At 36.4% G+C, this 17865-nt stretch overlaps 2 protein-coding genes and 1 long non-coding RNA gene across 4 annotated transcripts in view; 2 read left to right on the top strand and 1 right to left on the bottom strand.

Moving 5' to 3' along the window:
* Window positions 1–6340, top strand: part of LOC128989631 (polyamine-transporting ATPase 13A3-like) — a 48012-nt gene extending 41672 nt beyond the window's left edge. The window contains exons 15-18 of one of the 2 annotated variants that reach the window (XM_054411579.1): window positions 672–914; window positions 1789–1934; window positions 2785–3019; window positions 3490–6340. In XM_054411579.1, the coding sequence (XP_054267554.1) occupies window positions 672–914; window positions 1789–1934; window positions 2785–3019; window positions 3490–4502 (1637 nt within the window). In that variant the 3' untranslated portion in view covers window positions 4503–6340. The remainder of the gene's footprint in view (window positions 1–671; window positions 915–1788; window positions 1935–2784; window positions 3020–3489) is intronic. The other variant, XM_054411580.1, reaches the window with a different exon arrangement.
* An 847-nt stretch (window positions 6341–7187) lies between these two features.
* On the bottom strand, window positions 7188–10241 carry LOC128990222 (uncharacterized). Its single transcript, XR_008490505.1, has 2 exons — window positions 10089–10241; window positions 7188–8205 (listed from the first exon to the last, which is right to left on the bottom strand). It is a non-coding gene; the product is annotated as an uncharacterized LOC128990222 (long non-coding RNA).
* A 726-nt stretch (window positions 10242–10967) lies between these two features.
* Window positions 10968–17537, top strand: LOC128990782 (vesicle-trafficking protein SEC22a-like). The gene is made up of 6 exons (XM_054413362.1): window positions 10968–11330; window positions 13647–13810; window positions 14350–14526; window positions 15554–15678; window positions 16330–16398; window positions 16863–17537. Exons 1-6 carry the CDS (start codon window positions 11149–11151, stop codon window positions 17061–17063), a joined length of 918 nt encoding a protein of 305 aa, XP_054269337.1. The 5' UTR covers window positions 10968–11148; the 3' UTR covers window positions 17064–17537.
* The last annotated feature ends 328 nt before the right edge of the window (window positions 17538–17865 follow it).

Genomic DNA, 17865 nt, shown 5'->3' with positions numbered 1-17865 from the left:
CCAAGCTTGCAGAAAAGATTTTTCCATTACGCAGACAGACAGCCATTGTATCACCTAGGAGGTGCAGTTTGTTAGAGATTATTATCCCTAAAATAACAAAAATCATGTTGACGATGGATTGAGTTAAAACTCTTCTAGATACACATTACACACAATAAAGTACTGCAGACATGAAAGTTTTATCTGGCCTTAAATGTTTTAGGAACAATAGGTACCACGGGTTTAATAAATCATTATATTTGGACTATTTTTAATTTCAAGGGTTTCAGTGATTGTTTATTCTAATTGTTAAAAGGTGTTGTAATGTGCAAAAATTACTATGAGTATGTTTTGTTGATATGGTTTTAGAATGGGGTTGTTCTACACCAGAATTGTATACCTTCTTTTCACTAATGATATGAAATTATCATTTTAAACATTGTAGCTACAGAAATCAGTTAAAAACAAAATGACATACAACAAACTATTCAATTTAAGATCCATAATAAAAGAACCGATTTTTGTGTGTGGGAAATTCAGTGTATAAAATTGTTAAAAAAAGATTTATAAAAAACCTTTATATTTTCCATCCTTCTTCCACTAATGAATTACTGATCTGGTTTAAGGTGATTTTCCTATTTATTAATACTCCTCAATAACACACCCCTAACATTATTATTTTTTTATTCCAGTTCCGCCGAACCTAATGTCAGCGTTGCAGGAGTACACGGAACAAGGTTACAGAGTGATAGCTATCGGTTACAGAGTTCTGGAAGAGTCGGATTATGTCAAGGTACAAAAGATGAGCAGGAATGAAATCGAAAAAGATTTAGAATTTTTAGGTCTCATCATAATGGAGAATCGGCTGAAACCTCAGACAACTGGAATAATCAGCATGTTGAAAGGAGCGAGAATCAAAGTGGTTATGGTCACAGGTACGTTAGGTTATGGATCATTTTATTTTTAGCGATCGTTGTAGTAATATGGTGGTTTTAGATGTGGTCCATTTAAGGAAAATATACTATTACGCCAGGACCAAAGTAGTGTAAAACCAATCCTAAGTGTTTGTTTTTTCTACTCATTTAAACTCATGTCATTATTTGTTTTCACTATTGTTACTTTTTCACAACTGTATGAGCTAAACCAAAACATAACAAATAATTAAGTTTTCAATATCATAATTTGACATAAAATATATAAATCAATAAAACTACAGATAAGATTTTTATGAGGTAATATGCTTTCAAATAATTGTGTAAAAACAACATATTATGTACCCCAAGTGTATACATTTTGTATTGGTCATATACATACCTAAGTTCATAAAAAAAAATTGAGCTCAATAGGTAAACTAGTTTTGCAAAACTAAATGACTAAACTTAAAGTCTCTCAGTAAAAAAAAATAAAAACACTTGTTATAGTACAAGCCTGAGATACGGTCCTTCAAAAATATTTGAACACTGTTATATAGAGAAATATGTGTATGCAATTTAGTTAACACTTCATAAAGTTATTCAAAATCATTTTTTAATTAGAATTTAGTTCTAACATGGTGAACTAATGGATAAGCTAATGGAGGCCAAACGATATGCCAATCTGCAACACCCATACATTTTTCAATCTCTTTTCCAGATTTCAAATGTCTATTCCAAAATTACTCATTTAAATTGACAGAGGCTCAGAGTTGCAAAGATTATACAAGCTAAGCTATTTGATATAAACTTGTGATTTCACAAAAACTGTTGAAAATATGTTTTTAAGTATTTAAACTATAGTCCAGTATTATGAAGCCGATTATTTATTTTGCAGGTGACAATATTCTGACAGCTGTGAGTGTTGCGAAAGAATGTGGAATTATTGAGGCAGGGGAAACTGTTGTAGAAGTTATTGCAGAGGAGGAAAACAACTGCAATCCACCACAAATTCTATACTCTTGTGGTGGCAGCCTTCTTAAGGTATAAGATCAATCAACATCGTAAAGTAATTGGATGGGTTCCAATTTAAAAGACTACACTTTTTACACTATGATAATGTTCAGTGATGTGAAATAGTACATAATCTTACATCGTTAATGGTTGAGTCCTGAAAATAGGTGTTTACCGGACGAGTGTGGTCGTTCCCTTATGAGACGAAGTCGAGTGTGTGATTACAATATGAGTTTGGTAAACACATTTTGGACGAGTGACGTACGATATTTTATGCCATACTACTCTAAGTTAACTTAACCATACAAAATCCTTCTATATTCTCCCCGACTAAAGGACTAACAATCACTACTCATAACCTCTGATAGAGGTAATGTTTTTCTTTATAACCACTTGCAAATTCTAGACTGAGAGGTTGTTAAACAGTGTAGTGTGGTGTAAACTTATTTCTTTAATGTGAAACAAATCTATTTAGTAACTATAATAATATGAAGAGAGTTCCTCATTCCTTATTAAAAAAAAAAAAAAAAAAAACATAAAACAAATCGAATGAGAAGCTTATTCAAACAATAGAGATGTATTATAGAATAATAAAGATAAATATCAGTTGGTAGTTTCTCTGTGCGCATATATTCCCAAAGTGAATTCTTAGAGCAATACCATTGGAATTGTCTCGTCTGCATTCATTACGGAGTGATAGCTTAGTATACATTGGGTTTTGAAATTGATTTTTCTTCTTCCTTTTTTACATTAAAATTTTTTAGAATATAGGTACCTATTATAATTTTTTTGTACAATTTTATACAGATACTCAACTATTGTGTCCAATGTTAATTTATACAGCAGAAAAAAACTAAAATTAAAAAAAAAAACGTTTCAGAAGGCTGCAGAAGCAATTACAGAGGAGCCCAGTGATTTACGAGACTACGAGATGGGGATTAAAGTGACTGCTCCCTACAGGATTGCTATATCTGGCAAGTCCTGGGCAGTCATCCGGGAACATGCTCCAGAGTTGATCCCTCGAATAGCCGTGCGCGGAGCTGTGTTTGCCCGAATGAGCAGCGACCAGAAGCAACAGCTGATCCAGGAATTACAGCAGCTCGGCTACTATGTCGGTCAGTGAATGTTTTGAATTTTTATTAGTTAAAAAATTTCCTTATTTGGAAATACTGTAACTGTTTGGCAGAAAGATATTGAGCAATAATGTTGATTACTGAATTATATTGCTAATTTGTCTTTATGTCTTATATTTAACAAAACAATATCTTGATTGAAGTATTTTAACACAGTACAGGCCTAAGAACTAATAAGTATCAATAAAAGATACTGAATTTTGTCTTCATAAGTCCTGAAAAAAGTGTCATACCTATCTTGCTCAGTGTATAGAAAACCCTTTTAGGTAAATGTCAATAACCGCTATCAAGTAATAGACTTTGTCAAACTTTGACCATCAGCAACCAGAACCAGATCAACATTAATTGTAACTAGATGAATAAAAAATAACTTCATAATCTATATTTCAATCCAATGTTTATATTTAGTTATATATACTTTGTTATCTGATAATTCAATGTTGTGTTTTCAGCAATGTGTGGAGATGGTGCCAATGACTGTGGAGCTCTCAAGGCAGCACACGCAGGAATCTCACTGTCAGAGGCAGAGTCATCGGTCGCTTCTCCATTCACTTCCGCCATCCCCAACATCTCCTGCGTACCCAGGGTCATCCGGGAAGGTCGAGCGGCCTTGGTCACCTCCTTTGGCGTCTTTAAGTTCATGATTCTCTACAGTATTATGGAGTTCATGTCAACAATCATTCTTTACAGCATTGACAGCAATCTGACTGACTTTGAGTTTCTCTTTATAGACATCTGCCTTGTTGTGCACCTGGCGTTCTTCTTTGGACGGAATAAAGCATACTCCGGCCCATTAGTGCCAGAAGTGCCTTTGACAAGTCTTCTCTCTAGGATTCCGATCATGTCGCTGCTGCTGCAAATCATCGTAATGTCACTCGTTCAGCTGATATCGTTCCTAACAGTTCAAAAGTACTCTTGGTTCGAGCCTTTCAAGTACGTAGGAGCCACGTATTACATCTCTTACGAGAACTATGCGGTATTCTCCGTGGCTCAGTTTCAATACATCATTATGGCTTTTATTTTCTCCCAAGGAGCACCCTACAGAGAACCTATCTATAAGAACAAAATCTTCTTCACTTCTCTATGCGTTATGACTTGCGTCTGTATCTACATAACTGTTTCACCCGCTCAATGGCTCATCCGATTTCTCCAACTGCGTTTCCCACCACAAATTGATTTTCCGATGGTTGTTTTGATGCTGGCACTGGGCAACTTTGTCATTAGTACAGTCCTAGAGATGTTTGTGGTCAATTACTTAATGTTTAAAAAGTTTCGGTATTGTAACCACGATCTTACTAGTTCGAGAAGGAAATACCTGGCTGTCGACAGAGAGCTGGATTTGGATAGCGAATGGCCTCAGATATCAACCCTCGGCTCTGTTCAGCAGTCTGGTATAACCGGACAGGATAACTTAGCTTTTGAAGACGATGTTTCAAAACCTTCAAAATACACAACCAAGCTATAACAGCAATGCTTTGGAACAATGGTTCCCTATCCTAAGAAAGAGGGTTTATGAATTTGTCAGTAGGTACTATAAGATCAGCTTGACAATTCGTCAATAGAATCACTAGGCTAATTGCGTAAGGAAAAACTGAATAGTATCTACCCTCAAATTGACGACTAGGATTAATAAAACGATTCAATGATAGAAACCTGTTTGCAGATTTCATGTCTTTGTGCGGTTTTAAAAATCTGGAAGAGTAACATTATCTAGGACATGGTGCTGTGATTTAACAAAGTATTTCAAAATGAAGCTTCAATATTTGCTTCTGTAGATGATAAAAATTGGTTAGATAACTATTCAGCTTCAGCGGGGAAGTAGTATATGTGTTAAGTTATCAATTGGGTTTAAAAAAAGTGTAACTAGTGCCTTCCAAAGTTTTTAATTTTAAAACAATTATTATAATAGTGTACAAAAGATTAAATCAACCTATGTAAGATTACATAGCTACCGTATGTTAATAGTGCCGTATGTTGATGATGTCAACTAAATATTTTTTAGCTGTAAAATATTAAATGTCTGTATGTCCCCTTGTTTAGCTTATGACTGCCAATAGAAACACGCGGGCCTAAAACTTGAATCTGTGATACTTAAGCCATTAATTGGCTACGGCTTTATTAATTAGTTGTTACGAAGGAAATCAGGGTTGTGAAGTGAAACGTGATGAGCAATTAGTTTAAGTTGTACAGTATTTATATAAGTAGGATAATCGTTGTATTATGTAGCCTAATGCTGAAATATTTTTTATATGTATTTTTTTTCGACCATGTTTAAATATAGATTAGACATCACTTAGCATGATTTAAACAATCTTCCACAATATAAATTAAAAGCCCCGTTTACACAACCACAGAAAACGTAATACTATAACCCAGAATGCCAACCGCATGGTAAAAAGCATTAAGCGGTTTGAGAGAGCTTTGCCTGTCAATCCGTAGGCAGCGCCACCAGCGTTGCCATGCAATAGCATAGCGACGCTGGTGGCGCTGCCTACGGATTGACAGGCAAAGCTCTCTCAAAACACTTAATGCTTTTTACCATGCGGTTGGCATTCTGGGTTATAGTAGTACGTTTTCTGTGACACAACCCGATTTAGGGACCCTAAATCGTGTCCAATCAATGTCGGCCCTAAAATCGGATCAAGTAAACGCGTGCTCCTGGTCACGATTTGGCTGGCAATCGGGTAGGGAGGTTTGGAAGGATTTCCATCAGCTTTGGGGAGGAAGGGTGGGGATAGCTCACTTCTGCTAGGAACGGATGTGAATTCCGAATCTCTACACCAGGCAAATCTCTCAGTCCAACCTTGATATCTGGTCTGAGTTGTCTTTTAAGTTTTGTTTGTGGTTTTGAGATGACGGAATCTACTCCACAGAAGGAAAAAGACGTTTTGACGGTTACAGAATGTTGTGGGACACTTCTCAAGCTTTGTATTTCAATAAAGATGCAAGAAACTAACAACTTTTTAAAATCTAAAATGACGACGCTCTCCAACGAAGCAACACACTGAGCTCAGGTCGGACGCAGAGAACGGGTCGTGTAAACACAATGCTCTGTTGACCAGGAACGGGAAAGGGTGGTCGGGATCGGGTCGTTTAAACGGGGTTTAAAACGTTGACATAGATTAGACGTGTATTGTTAATTGCAGTAAAATAAAATAATGAATTGTTGTAATATTCACCAAAATGATTTTCAAACCTGTTATTCTTGTATATCATTAAGCATTACTTATACAGAAAAAATGTGGTGTTCATACAATTAATTTTACTTTTGTAACTTAAGAAAAGTTGTAATAAAGAATTTTGATACTCTCTTGTTGTTTTTATGACCAGCCCAATTGCAATCTTATAGAGGTTTTGAAAATATTTAGACATATTTGGGAATATCATCTAGTAAACTTTGGTTGATGCAAGACATTTTTGGTAAGGACTTTTCACGTAAGAGAAGTACAAACTATTTTCTACTGACTCGTTTTAAACTGTGTAGGTTAACTTGTTCATTTTTTAAACAATAAAAAACAAAGAACTTTTTACAAACTTTGAGAAGAAAAATACGGGTGGATTGCCAAACCTTCTTCCCGATATTTTAGTGACTTTTTCATCCTTACAAAGAAACTCTTGCGTTATGTCAACTGACAGTGCCTTTGACCTTGAATTAATGCTTTGATTTATCATTGGGTACAAAATGAGAAGCAATTGCATAGGCTTAAACCAAAGATAAGTAGGTGTGTCAGACGTATTAACAAGTGTCTTTAACTTGACAACATGCAATATGGTATAATCAGTATTGTGAAATAGTCCCACTAAAGACATGACCTAGCCAGATAAAATAAGGGTAAAATTTAAACAGAGAAAAATCAGGATGTATGCGGACTGTATGCTTTTGTAAACAGAGAAAAATCAGGGTGTATGCGGACTGTATGCTGTTGTAAACAGAGAAAAAGCAGGATGTATGGGGACTGTATGCTGTTGTAAACAGAGAAAAAGCAGGATGTATGGGGACTGTATGCTGTTGTAAACAGAGAAAAAGCAGGATGTATGGGGACTGTATGCAGTTGTTCACAGAGTGTTGCATTTCAAATACAACCCTCTTAAATTTGAATTTTAACTCATGATCAAAAAGTAAAGACACAAATAAATACAATCTTTCATGTATATTTTTACCGACAACTCTTTTTAGCAGATGCATAATATATGTTAGAACAAAACAAATACAGCCTTATACTTACAGTATAAAATGCTATCTTGAGTATATCTTTGAAAACATCAGGTATGTTTTACATCACTTCTCATATGTCTTTCACTAACAATTTAGCCTCCCCTTCCATTACCACGTTGTTGTACTTCTTGGATGTAACATTAAATTTACAACTGATGAGTCGTCTAATCTCAGTCAACTCTACCGACACAATCACAGTGTCACCAACATAACAAGGGTTTGGAAACCTCAGTGTCTCGGTGACTAGCAAAGTCCCGGGACCAGGCAGTTTAGAGCCAATCACCCCCGACACAAATCCGTTCAACAAAGCACCATGAACTACCGGGTTGTCTTTGCGATGATGAACTGGATTCCAATCACCAGATAGCTCACTAAAAAGCGTCACATCCTTCTGCGAAATTGTCTTCTCTACCGAAGCAGTTGATCCGACGGTTAGAGCTTTGGAAGCAGTCGAATAAAAACGGGTGAAGTATAAAAATGTCGGCACACACAAAACCACTTTAGTTGTCATTCGTCCTATTGGTGTTAACATCTTTGTTTAGATCAACCTCGATCACATCACCATCTGTTATTACCTTTTCTCCTTTAGCTGCTAGAATTTCCTCAACATTTCGACCATTTGGGTTTTGAAACCAGTCCAGATTGTCGGCTATCAAATGTAAACTGTCACAGCCGTCACATCTAACAATGACAATTCCTTTATCATAGGCTTGTTTTGATATGATACGATGATTGCGAGTGTCACAGTTGTTACAGGTGAATGAAAGGCTTTTCTTCAACGTCGTTATTTGTCCTAAGGCTGCCCGATCAGGTGTAATAGATGAAAAAAGTCGATGATGAACAGTTGTCGATTTGTTCTTGTGTGATTTAAGCAGCTCTGAAGAAACAATATTCAATTCCGACCTGAAGAAAGATCTTTGAGACGCCACAAGCCATAATCTTCGCAACATACCTGAAGGAAAACTGGGTTTTAGTGTCATTAAAATTACTCATCAAAAATAATACATATGAGCTAGAGATTTGTTTAAATTTGTACATAGGAAATGTGATTAAATGCACAATTCTTTACTATATTTTTTTTAAAAACCAGCCTTGATTACAAGGCATATATAAAACATTTTACCTGAATCCTACTACGAGATATTAAGGAACACCATTTTGTTCTATTGAACACCCAGATTGCAAACACCATTTCACTTTTAAGAAAAAATTATAAAACAATAACAATCAAATCAAAACAAATATATTCTTATGGCAGTTACAATCAGGTGATTTTCTGTTTGCAATCTGGGTGACGTCAGCCTATGACGGTAGTAGCATACCTATGTTTTTCCTTTCGACCATGGATATTGTTATAATGATGTAGTAATGTAAATTTATCATCAAACCATGACTGAAATACTTAACACACCTTTTTATGGAAAATAACCCATTAGGTATTTATTTACTACTCTATTTATGATAAATCTGTTTGATCATTGTATCGACCAAAAATTGGTTTGGTTATTGTGGGCCAAAAATAACTCTGTGGGAGGGGGCCCAAAAAATAAATTTGCAGGGGGGCCCGAAAAAATCTGTTACGCCACTGGGTATCGCAACGTCCCTATTCTCGTCCCTGGTCCAATTACTTGAACCCAATTGAGTAAACCTCCCAGAGGTGGCCCTACATAAAGGCGAACAAGGCGGTGCTTGGGGCCCCGTGCACTTCAGGGGCCCCGCACAACTGAATTTCAGGTATTAATAGTGCCCGCTATTGAACTTTGACTTGGGCCCCGCAATCTCTACGGCCGGCTGCACTTTACTTTGGGTCTTAGGCCCCTATTAGACGAGGTAGCCTGGCGACGTCGCCAGCGACCAAACTGGCTACTCAGCTTGTCAATGGTCATTGATTCTTATGGATGTTATTACACGAGGGTATCCAGCGACGCAGCCACACTTTGGCAACCAACTGGCTACAGAGCCCCGTCGCCACTGCGGTAGCCACTGGCTACCCATATTGGCGACGCTGCATTGTAGCATATGGAGCTTATTACACTAGGTCACCAGTATCACGTCGCCACTCGGTCAGTTCATATCACGGGGGTACTTGCACACTGTTGTGTTGCGTTCTGTTGTGTTGTGAGTGGGTGAATTGTTCTCTTCAGTTGATAAAATGTCTACATCTGATTCAGTCGAAGGGATACGCGAAGATATGAAGAAAAAAAGAGAACCTCCGAAAGGTGAACAAAGGAATATTTTTCTCTTTCTTTGCCTTCATTTCTTCAGAAGTAACAGAAGGAGAAGATACTTATTATCACTCATTATTCACTGTAAACATACCGCTCATAACAAGTACAAGTACAAGACAAGCACTCACAACAAAATGAGTAACGGCGGTAAAATTCTAGCTACTCAAGTGGCTACTAGGTTTGGTGGCCAGTGCGTCGCCAGCTACCGTCGCTGGCGACGTCGCCAGGCTACCTCGTCTAATAGCGGCCTTACACTCATTCGAATGAAAATATTGATCGATATACCGATTAATCGATTGTTTCATTTGATATATCGTTTGGTTAGTTAGGTAAGGTTAACCTAATTTATTTGAATGAAACAATTGAACAATCAATATTTTCATTCGAATTAGTGTAGGACCTGAAGTAAAGTGCAGCCCTACGGCCGCCACTGTGACTTCCATGGTCTGAATCTGACTAGTTATGTTATAACTGAGGTGAAGCAAGTAGGATGCCTTGAATTGCCTAAAAGATGGTACCGGTACCGTAAATCATTGCTTAAGTTACACTTCAAAGACACAAGTTTTAACAATGTGAAATTAAATAATGCTGTTAGTTATTTACTTACTTCTTTACTTGTTTATTTAGTTCATCTTAGATAATCATTGATTCAGCTGATAAGCAGTCACGACAGACAGAACAGCAGAAAATAACTCAGAACTACTACAATACAAAACAATTTTACAAACAAATATAGACGATGACAATCAAGCAAGCAGAAGCAAACTCAAACTAAAAACACTAAACTGCACGAGCACAGCTGAGAAAACTTCTTGTTCTTAGGTGAGACAACAAAAACTTCATATACCAACTACGAAAAAACTCACGTGGTGAGTTTTTTCGTAGTTGGTATATGAAGTTTTTGTTCATTCAGCTGGCAAAATTAAAGGATTTCAGTATTAAAAAGTCAACGACGGAAGCATTGATTATAAATCTCCCAAGCTGGTAAAAGTGTAATAATTAATGGAGAGAACAAAGAGTAAACGACAGGTGACAGGTGACATCAGCTCATTAATTCACACTTTATTGATTTACATTTATGGGCATAAATTTATAAAAATATTGAAAATAAAAAAATACAGAATTGAAAACCGAAACAATAAAAAACTATATCTGTATATTTTAAGCGGAGTCAATATTGTCATAGTCCAGTAACCAAGCTTTCGTAAATACACAAATACCAATAGCTGCTGCCAAACTAAAAAGCTTTTACAACCCCACTTGCGACGTTGCCACTTCGAATGCCGCGGTTGGAGTTAAAGGCGGCCTTTGCATACCAAAGTTAATAATCAATGCTCATGATACGAGGAAAACTATTTGGATGCATAGAGAACATAACCTATCATCTCTGAATTTAACTCCATGCTCCTTGTGACAGATAAAACCCACCTAACCTCAAAACATTTATGTATGTAGTGATCTGTCAATTAATTTTGGTTTCAGGCCACGTTACGTTAGAAGTTGTTTGTTTACGTTTTATTTTTATTTATCAAAACAGATTTGAACTGATTAAATAATTACTACTGTACTGTACTTCGAGATGTTGAGGAAACTCCGTTCGTCCATTTAATCTCTAACTTAGTGTTTCGTAGCTTCCTTCTTTTAATCTACAAATATATTTAGTAAACATGATTATTTATGCTTTAATAGTCAGGACGAAAGATGGAATGGCTCTCTCTGCAACCACCGATTTTAATGATGAAGTCAACAAATCGATCAAAGAAAGTAAAAGATACGTAAAATTACTAGCGAAAAAGGCATCAACACTTCCCGACAGATGCACTTTATATTTAAGCCTTCATTCTGTGCAGTAAGTTATTTAAGATTAAGCTATAACCCACGTAGGCAAGTTGGTACAGTTTCTTATAAGCTGCTCGAGGTTGAATTGTTGTTATTTTACAAAGTTTACAATGGGCACACATATAATTTTGCGATAGGCCTACTTATTTAAACATTGCACTAAACAGCCAAATTGCTTACCAGTCAAAGCTGTAATTGCCGCTCCCTGCTTTCTTCTTACCACGTTTACTGCTGAAAACCTTTACACAGGTGCTCCTAAACTGCGGTGCGCTAACTGAATCAGTGATCGCTGTTGGCATTGAAATATCTCAGTAAGACGAAGCACAAAAGAGCAGTGGTGGTTGTTCTGCGTTACCCCGAAAGTGGACGTAGTTTACTGAAACACCCAAAGGTAGCAGCACTGCCTGAATCAATAACCAGAGTCTTTGTAATATGGCTTGAATAGAGAAAATCCCCGAAAACGGGACAAAAGCATTGCCAGAAGGGATTTTACTGGAAATTTTAGTACCAACCTACACTAGAATAAAGCTTACATTCTAAGCTACAGGCTGGCAACGATTATAACATTCCCTGGCAATGGCTGAGCTCACATTGAAGCAAGGTTGTTGGCATTGGAGAAGGACGACATTTCCAGCCCCGCGCTAGTGGTGCCGGTACCGTGGGGCGAGAATTCCCGCCCCTCACACTGAACGTGTTAATATTGCTAGGTAGGCTATTTCTCCTTATAATAGACAGGTAGGCTGTAGGCTATAGATTCGATCGATACTGAACTTCGAGCCCAGATCTAAATACCCCTGCCGTAGCAAATCTGCAGACTAAGGCGAATTTCCATTTAGCCTACCTGACTTGATTTCTACTAAAATATTCCATTAAAAATTGTCAGATTTATTTCCTATTTAAATAACATTAACTTTAGTGAGTACCTACTTAGGTTTGCTGCTACAGGGAAGATATTGAGATGTGTTTTTTTATTGCAATGTTGATAAATAAACAAAATTTCAAAATGTTGTTAAAATATATCCATAAACAAGCAAACTACAACAGTTTTTTTATTCTCCATAAGAATAACATGGGAATTTAAAATTTTTAAAAATTGTCTCTGTAACCTTTGGGCATATAACAACGCTTCAATATACAGTAGAACCTTGTTAACAAGACTCTCATGGGGATTGTAAAATAAGTCTGGCTATAAAGGTTGACTTCTTATTGAGGTTTGCAATAACATGTGTTTAGAGGTAAAATAAATTTAAGGGGATTTGAAAAATACACTTGCTATCAAGAGTGACTTGTTATCAAGGGTCTTCTTATCGAGGTTCCACTGTACAAAATTATTTATTTTTTTAAACTCTACAAAACGGTTTGGGGAGAAATTATGAAATTTTGTATTTTTAGGGCAAAAAAATGGGAAAAATCCTCCGTTCCCATAGTACCCCCGTTCCCGTAGTCCAACTATGCTGGTTCGCGAACTTGTTTGAATAAACGTAGGTTTACACTTTGTACCTACTAAATTTCTTCAAAATCGGATAATTTTTGCTCAAGTTATCGCGCTAACGGACACATATGTATAACTTATATATATATATGAATTTGAACGGATGGTGTTTTTGGCCTCTAGGGACATTTAAAACAAAAAAACTAAATGGGTCCCAAGTTTAGGTCTTCCCATGAGACCTACGGTAATAGCATATTCCCTATATGGAAACTTCGCTAATATTCCCTACATGGGAAATTCGCCAAAACCAAATTTTCAATAGGCCTATCAATTTTAACAATTGATAATAAGTTTACGATGGAGTTGGATGTTAAAGTTTACTTATGCAATTAGTTACATTACACTTTGACTGGTCAAGACGAAAACAGAGTTTTATTTGAAACTAAAAAATATAAGCCTTTACGGTAACACTTAAAATTGTTTCTTGTAAAAAATCACGTATCATATAAGTGAGAACTGACTGTAAACAATAAACAGCTTTCCGGTAGACAACGATCTGACAACAGATGCAAAGCAATACACTGATTTTAAAGGCAAACAATATTAGAAAACATTTTAGTATCTGGATAAGTAACTTACCAACCTGACAAAATATGTTGCAGGTTTCCTCGTTTATACTCTAAGGCCTATGAAACAATTTCAAGAGGATTTGTACATCTTGAGTTTTAGGGATGGACTGAATAACTTAATGCATTGCAATTGCGACTTTGGCATTTTAGATACCGTAGTGTACAAAATAGTTGTTCGATTATGAGACTTAGCAGTCCTGGGTTAGGATCTAAATACACATTAGACGGAGAAATATGAAGCATTCTTTTATTCTTATTGTTTCAGCTTCATATCAGCTCTAGGTGTAACATACCTTGCGCTATGTGATTCATCCTACCCGACTGTTCTGGCCTTCAGTTTTCTCAGCGAGCTGATGAGAGATTTCATCACTAAATATGAGACTGTACGCATCAACATGGCTCGCAGGCCCTACTCATTTATAGAATTTGGTAAGAAAAATACATAATTAAAGACATAACTTGTTTATGTCTGTAGGTCCTTCAATGAAAGTTTTAGTAAAGGGATTTTAGATGTAATCATATTCTTAAAAAACACTTGACTTTTATGGAAACAGATTTAATGTCCTTGCCGTACCAGTTTCATTAAGCCTTAGAGGATTTTCCTCTGCAATTATCACAAAGTGGGTAAATAATGTTTGTAGCACGCGTTTCCTTGAATTGCAGCTTAAATATTAACAGCAATTAAATCATCCAGCTGATCATAATGTAAACAAATATGTTCTTCATAAGGATACCATGGGAACTTTAAAAGTCACTGGGGCAGAGCCCAAGGGACTTTTTGAAAAATTTAAGGTCAGTTTGCAAATCTACGTGACACGCTCTTTCCAATGAGACGTGAATGGTCAAAATCGGTAGAGAAATGGCGGAGGAGTTCAAAGGTCAAATTTCGTGTTGGCGTATTAATTATATAGATTTATTTAAAGGTAAAGTACGCATACAAGGTATGAAATAAACCAAAATACTTACAGACAACTTCATACACAAGACAAGGCAGAGGTACAACAAGCCGCAGAGTCTGACAACGAGAGTAAACTTGGCTGAACTTAGCGAAGAAATGAAACTGAGGGCTCCACACTTGCTCAACATTGCGGACATTGAACCTGTAAAAAATGGCTACCGCAGCTACAACATTCCACAGCCAGCCGGTAAGTGTTCATTTTTAGCATTGAAAGTAGAATCCCTCTAATCCAAATTTTGAAATCCGCTTAACCGAACAAGACAAGGGGTAAGACTTAACTTTTATAAATCTTATTTTAACTTATAAAATAGTGGATAAAATTTGTTTTTCTATACTGTAGGCCTACATATTTTTTTTGTCTACAACTAAACACAATTGATCTTTCCTATTTTTATGTCTACATAACTAAGCATGTTTGAAAACAAATTTGAATCTACTAAAACATGCATATGAAAAATTAAGTTCCATACAGGATCCTTGCAAAACTTAGAAGACCAGTGATCACACCAGTAGATGTTGTTTGTTTGTTAAATATTTAAAAGTTACAACGCGTTAACATGTTTTCTAGTGTTCTGTTTTTACAGTAATTATCATAAAGTGTCTAGTTTTACTATTCTTAAAAAATAATCATTATTGGCTTATACAGTATGCACTCAAACGGTCTGTTTTAACGAGTTTTTTGGGACGTCGGTTTAACCGGAAAAGCCGTTATCAGGACTGGCCTTGGTCCCTAGGAGTCCGGGTAAGAGGGAGTCTACTGTAGTAATCTTCTGACATAATGAGCTGAAATGTCTTGAAGAAGCGATGTTTTGACGACATCGTAAGAAATAAGCTGATGGGGTTGCATTTAAGTGTGTGTATGTATTGTATATTATTCCTCCTACCTTAAATAATGGGCTCTTTGGCCTACCAATAAGCACAGTAGCCTACTGTAACGTACATCAATTAAGTCATCTGCATTTTATGACAAAACTTGGAATTGGTTTATCCAAAAATTGTTTGGAGCCAATTACCTAAGTTATTTGCAATAAGTACAGTAGACACTATTTTTAAGTACCGGTATCTAACAGAAATACATTTTTTTCTTGTAAATTTGATCATTTACAAGAGTGACTATACTATTATTACTATAGTATATCAACCAATTCTACTCAAATAATTGATTTAAAATTTGTATGACCTTATTTTAAACTAATCCGTTAACATTTTTACAGTGGGTCCACCGCCGCGGCTAGAGCCTTTATCTTGGTTTGCTACGTTTGTAGTCTCCCAAGCCTGCATACTCTCAGCATTAGGGATCTATAGAAGTTTGAAGGCTCTTTCGGAATCTTCATTAGAGGTATGGTTACTTATAAATGTACACATAGCCCTAAATGGGTACCAGGTTGGCCTTATACTTATCTAAAGATTGGTTTACTATTGTACCTGTTGCTCAAAATCGAGCAATTGCGAAGTATTACAGGCGTTATTTTAAAACGAATGACAGTCATAATTTTCAATGACTTTAAAAGAGTCGATTAAAAGATTATGGAAATACTCACGATATGATCAACATTTCTTATAAATATTTCATTTTTCAAAAGCTGGTCTTGTTTTTTAGTGTTTTCTACAAATATTTCCCACTCATAGCCGCATTAGGTTGTGCATAATGTCTTACAGTTTGGTGCACGTTTTTGAACACCCTGTAAATATGGATGAAAATAATTTAAAATTTTTCCACTAATACTCAGGACTCAAAGACCTTTAAAATGAGGTATAACACAACCCCCCTTTACATTTGAAAATTTCCCAAAAACCACCCCCACCCCCCAAAATCTGCCCTTTGGGGTGCTTTTTGGATTTTAAAAATAATTTAGAACTCCTTGCGGGTCAAAATAGGGGGTTCCAGTTGCAATTAGGTTTCTATTTGCTATCATATTGGAGCTATACAAGCCAACATTTTTACATTTTACATGCAGAGTCAAAGTATTTATTTGTGGTTTTTTTTCAGGAATATGATGGACCAAGCCCCTTTCACGGATTCATTTTCCTCCTAGAAAGCTGTTTGAGAATATTTCAGGTGGGTAAAATTGTTGAAATGATGTAGGTACTTTTAAAGTGATATGAAAAGCCAGCAGTTTCCAAAATCTGCCTAGTTAACGCTAGACTTACAAAACTGCAGTTTGAAGACAATTAAGTACTAAAATCAGGACATGTTCCCTTACAGTTTATAACTGCGGAATCAGCCAGCCAAAGATATAACCACTGCTTGTCCCAGGTTGCAGAAATTTACTGGAAGTCACAAATATTTACTAGTCAAAATTTTAATAAATTGCTTACACATTTCCCTAACTTGAATTCAAAAATTTTCTAAGACATCTCACTTGTTTGTTAACCGAGAATAACTTTTAAAACTGTGTCAACATTTTTACTTTATGTAAAGACGGATTGTACAAGTGTAAATTGGACATAGTATATTGGCTACTTCACGTTTTAACTTGTTTTTATGGCAAATAAACAGATCTGATTTGATTTCTGTCGCAGGTATTCCTAATCCTACAACAGTCGAGGTATCGCCTGCCGCTGAGCTGGACCAGTCTGGCACTGCTGGCTGTTTGTGCGTGGCTTGTGTGGGAGCTGCGAGATGAGTGGCAATGTTCTGTGTTTCTAGCCAGCGCTGTGTTGTGTCACGTCGCTGTCTCCCGACGAAGAATACGCATCAAACTACCCGACTACAACGTCTGACACAACCTCTTCCTCTAGATACAAGAAAATCACACTGCAGAAAATTGGGATTCAGAACAGGACAAAATATTTTAAGGTGTTAAAAAATCTGTGGTTTGTATTCAAACTATAGGCTACTTGACCAATCATTATATAATTTCATATTGGTTCAGATGTAAAAAAAATCTCCAAAAACCTCTGACATGCTGTGATAGTTATTTGAAGAGGAAATATTATTTTCCTACAGTCACCCGACAAAGTTGGCTTCCTTGTACTGTTTATAGTACAGAAAGCTGCTAATTGCTGCATACTTATACTTTGTCGTACGGTTTATACTTTGGCGCACATCAGGATTCCAACAAAACAACACAAAACAGCGTGGTTCTATTATGCACATAATCCTTGTACGCTTGGAAATAGGTTGGCAACACTTAAAGATAATAATACTATGAGCAGCTGATTTGACTTTTATAACTACGATTTAACCTGTCATTTCGTGTTGATAGTTTATGTTCTCTTTTTGGTATTTCTGAACTTTCTAGACTTGTCTTGCGACGATGCTTTCTGCCCTGGAAAAAATATATTAAATATTAAAAGTGCAGTCGTCGCAACCGTTTGCCGGGACAGCTCAGCCTACAATGGCTGGGTAAAGTTCCAGGGTCTGCGATAAGGTCAGGGAAACCACTAGGCCAATAGCCGGGTCTAACCGGTATAGGACTGGCTCATACACGGGCACCGTGAACAAGTCAAAAACAAGTCACCACAACAAACGTGCAATAATCACTACCAGGCCTACGCCGATTCTCCACTCTCCTAGGGGGTC

Source organism: Macrosteles quadrilineatus, unplaced genomic scaffold (assembly GCF_028750875.1).
Source record: "Macrosteles quadrilineatus isolate MER2022 unplaced genomic scaffold, UCM_ALF_1.0 Scaffold_3__2_contigs__length_128488019, whole genome shotgun sequence".
NCBI lineage: Eukaryota > Metazoa > Arthropoda > Insecta > Hemiptera > Cicadellidae > Macrosteles > Macrosteles quadrilineatus.
The sequence above is the reverse complement of the archived record's forward strand: the minus strand, read 5'-3'. Positions and strand labels throughout refer to the sequence as shown.

Excerpts from the sequence above, each read along its gene's own strand:
- LOC128990782 (XM_054413362.1), top strand. The coding sequence starts at position 11,149 with ATGATTATTTATGCTTTAATAGTCAGGACGAAAGATGGAATGGCTCTC. Across the intron at positions 14,527-15,553 it reads CAACATTCCACAGCCAGCCG|TGGGTCCACCGCCGCGGCTA; the intron begins GTAAGTGTTCAT and ends ACATTTTTACAG. Across the intron at positions 16,399-16,862 it reads GCTGTTTGAGAATATTTCAG|GTATTCCTAATCCTACAACA; the intron begins GTGGGTAAAATT and ends TTTCTGTCGCAG.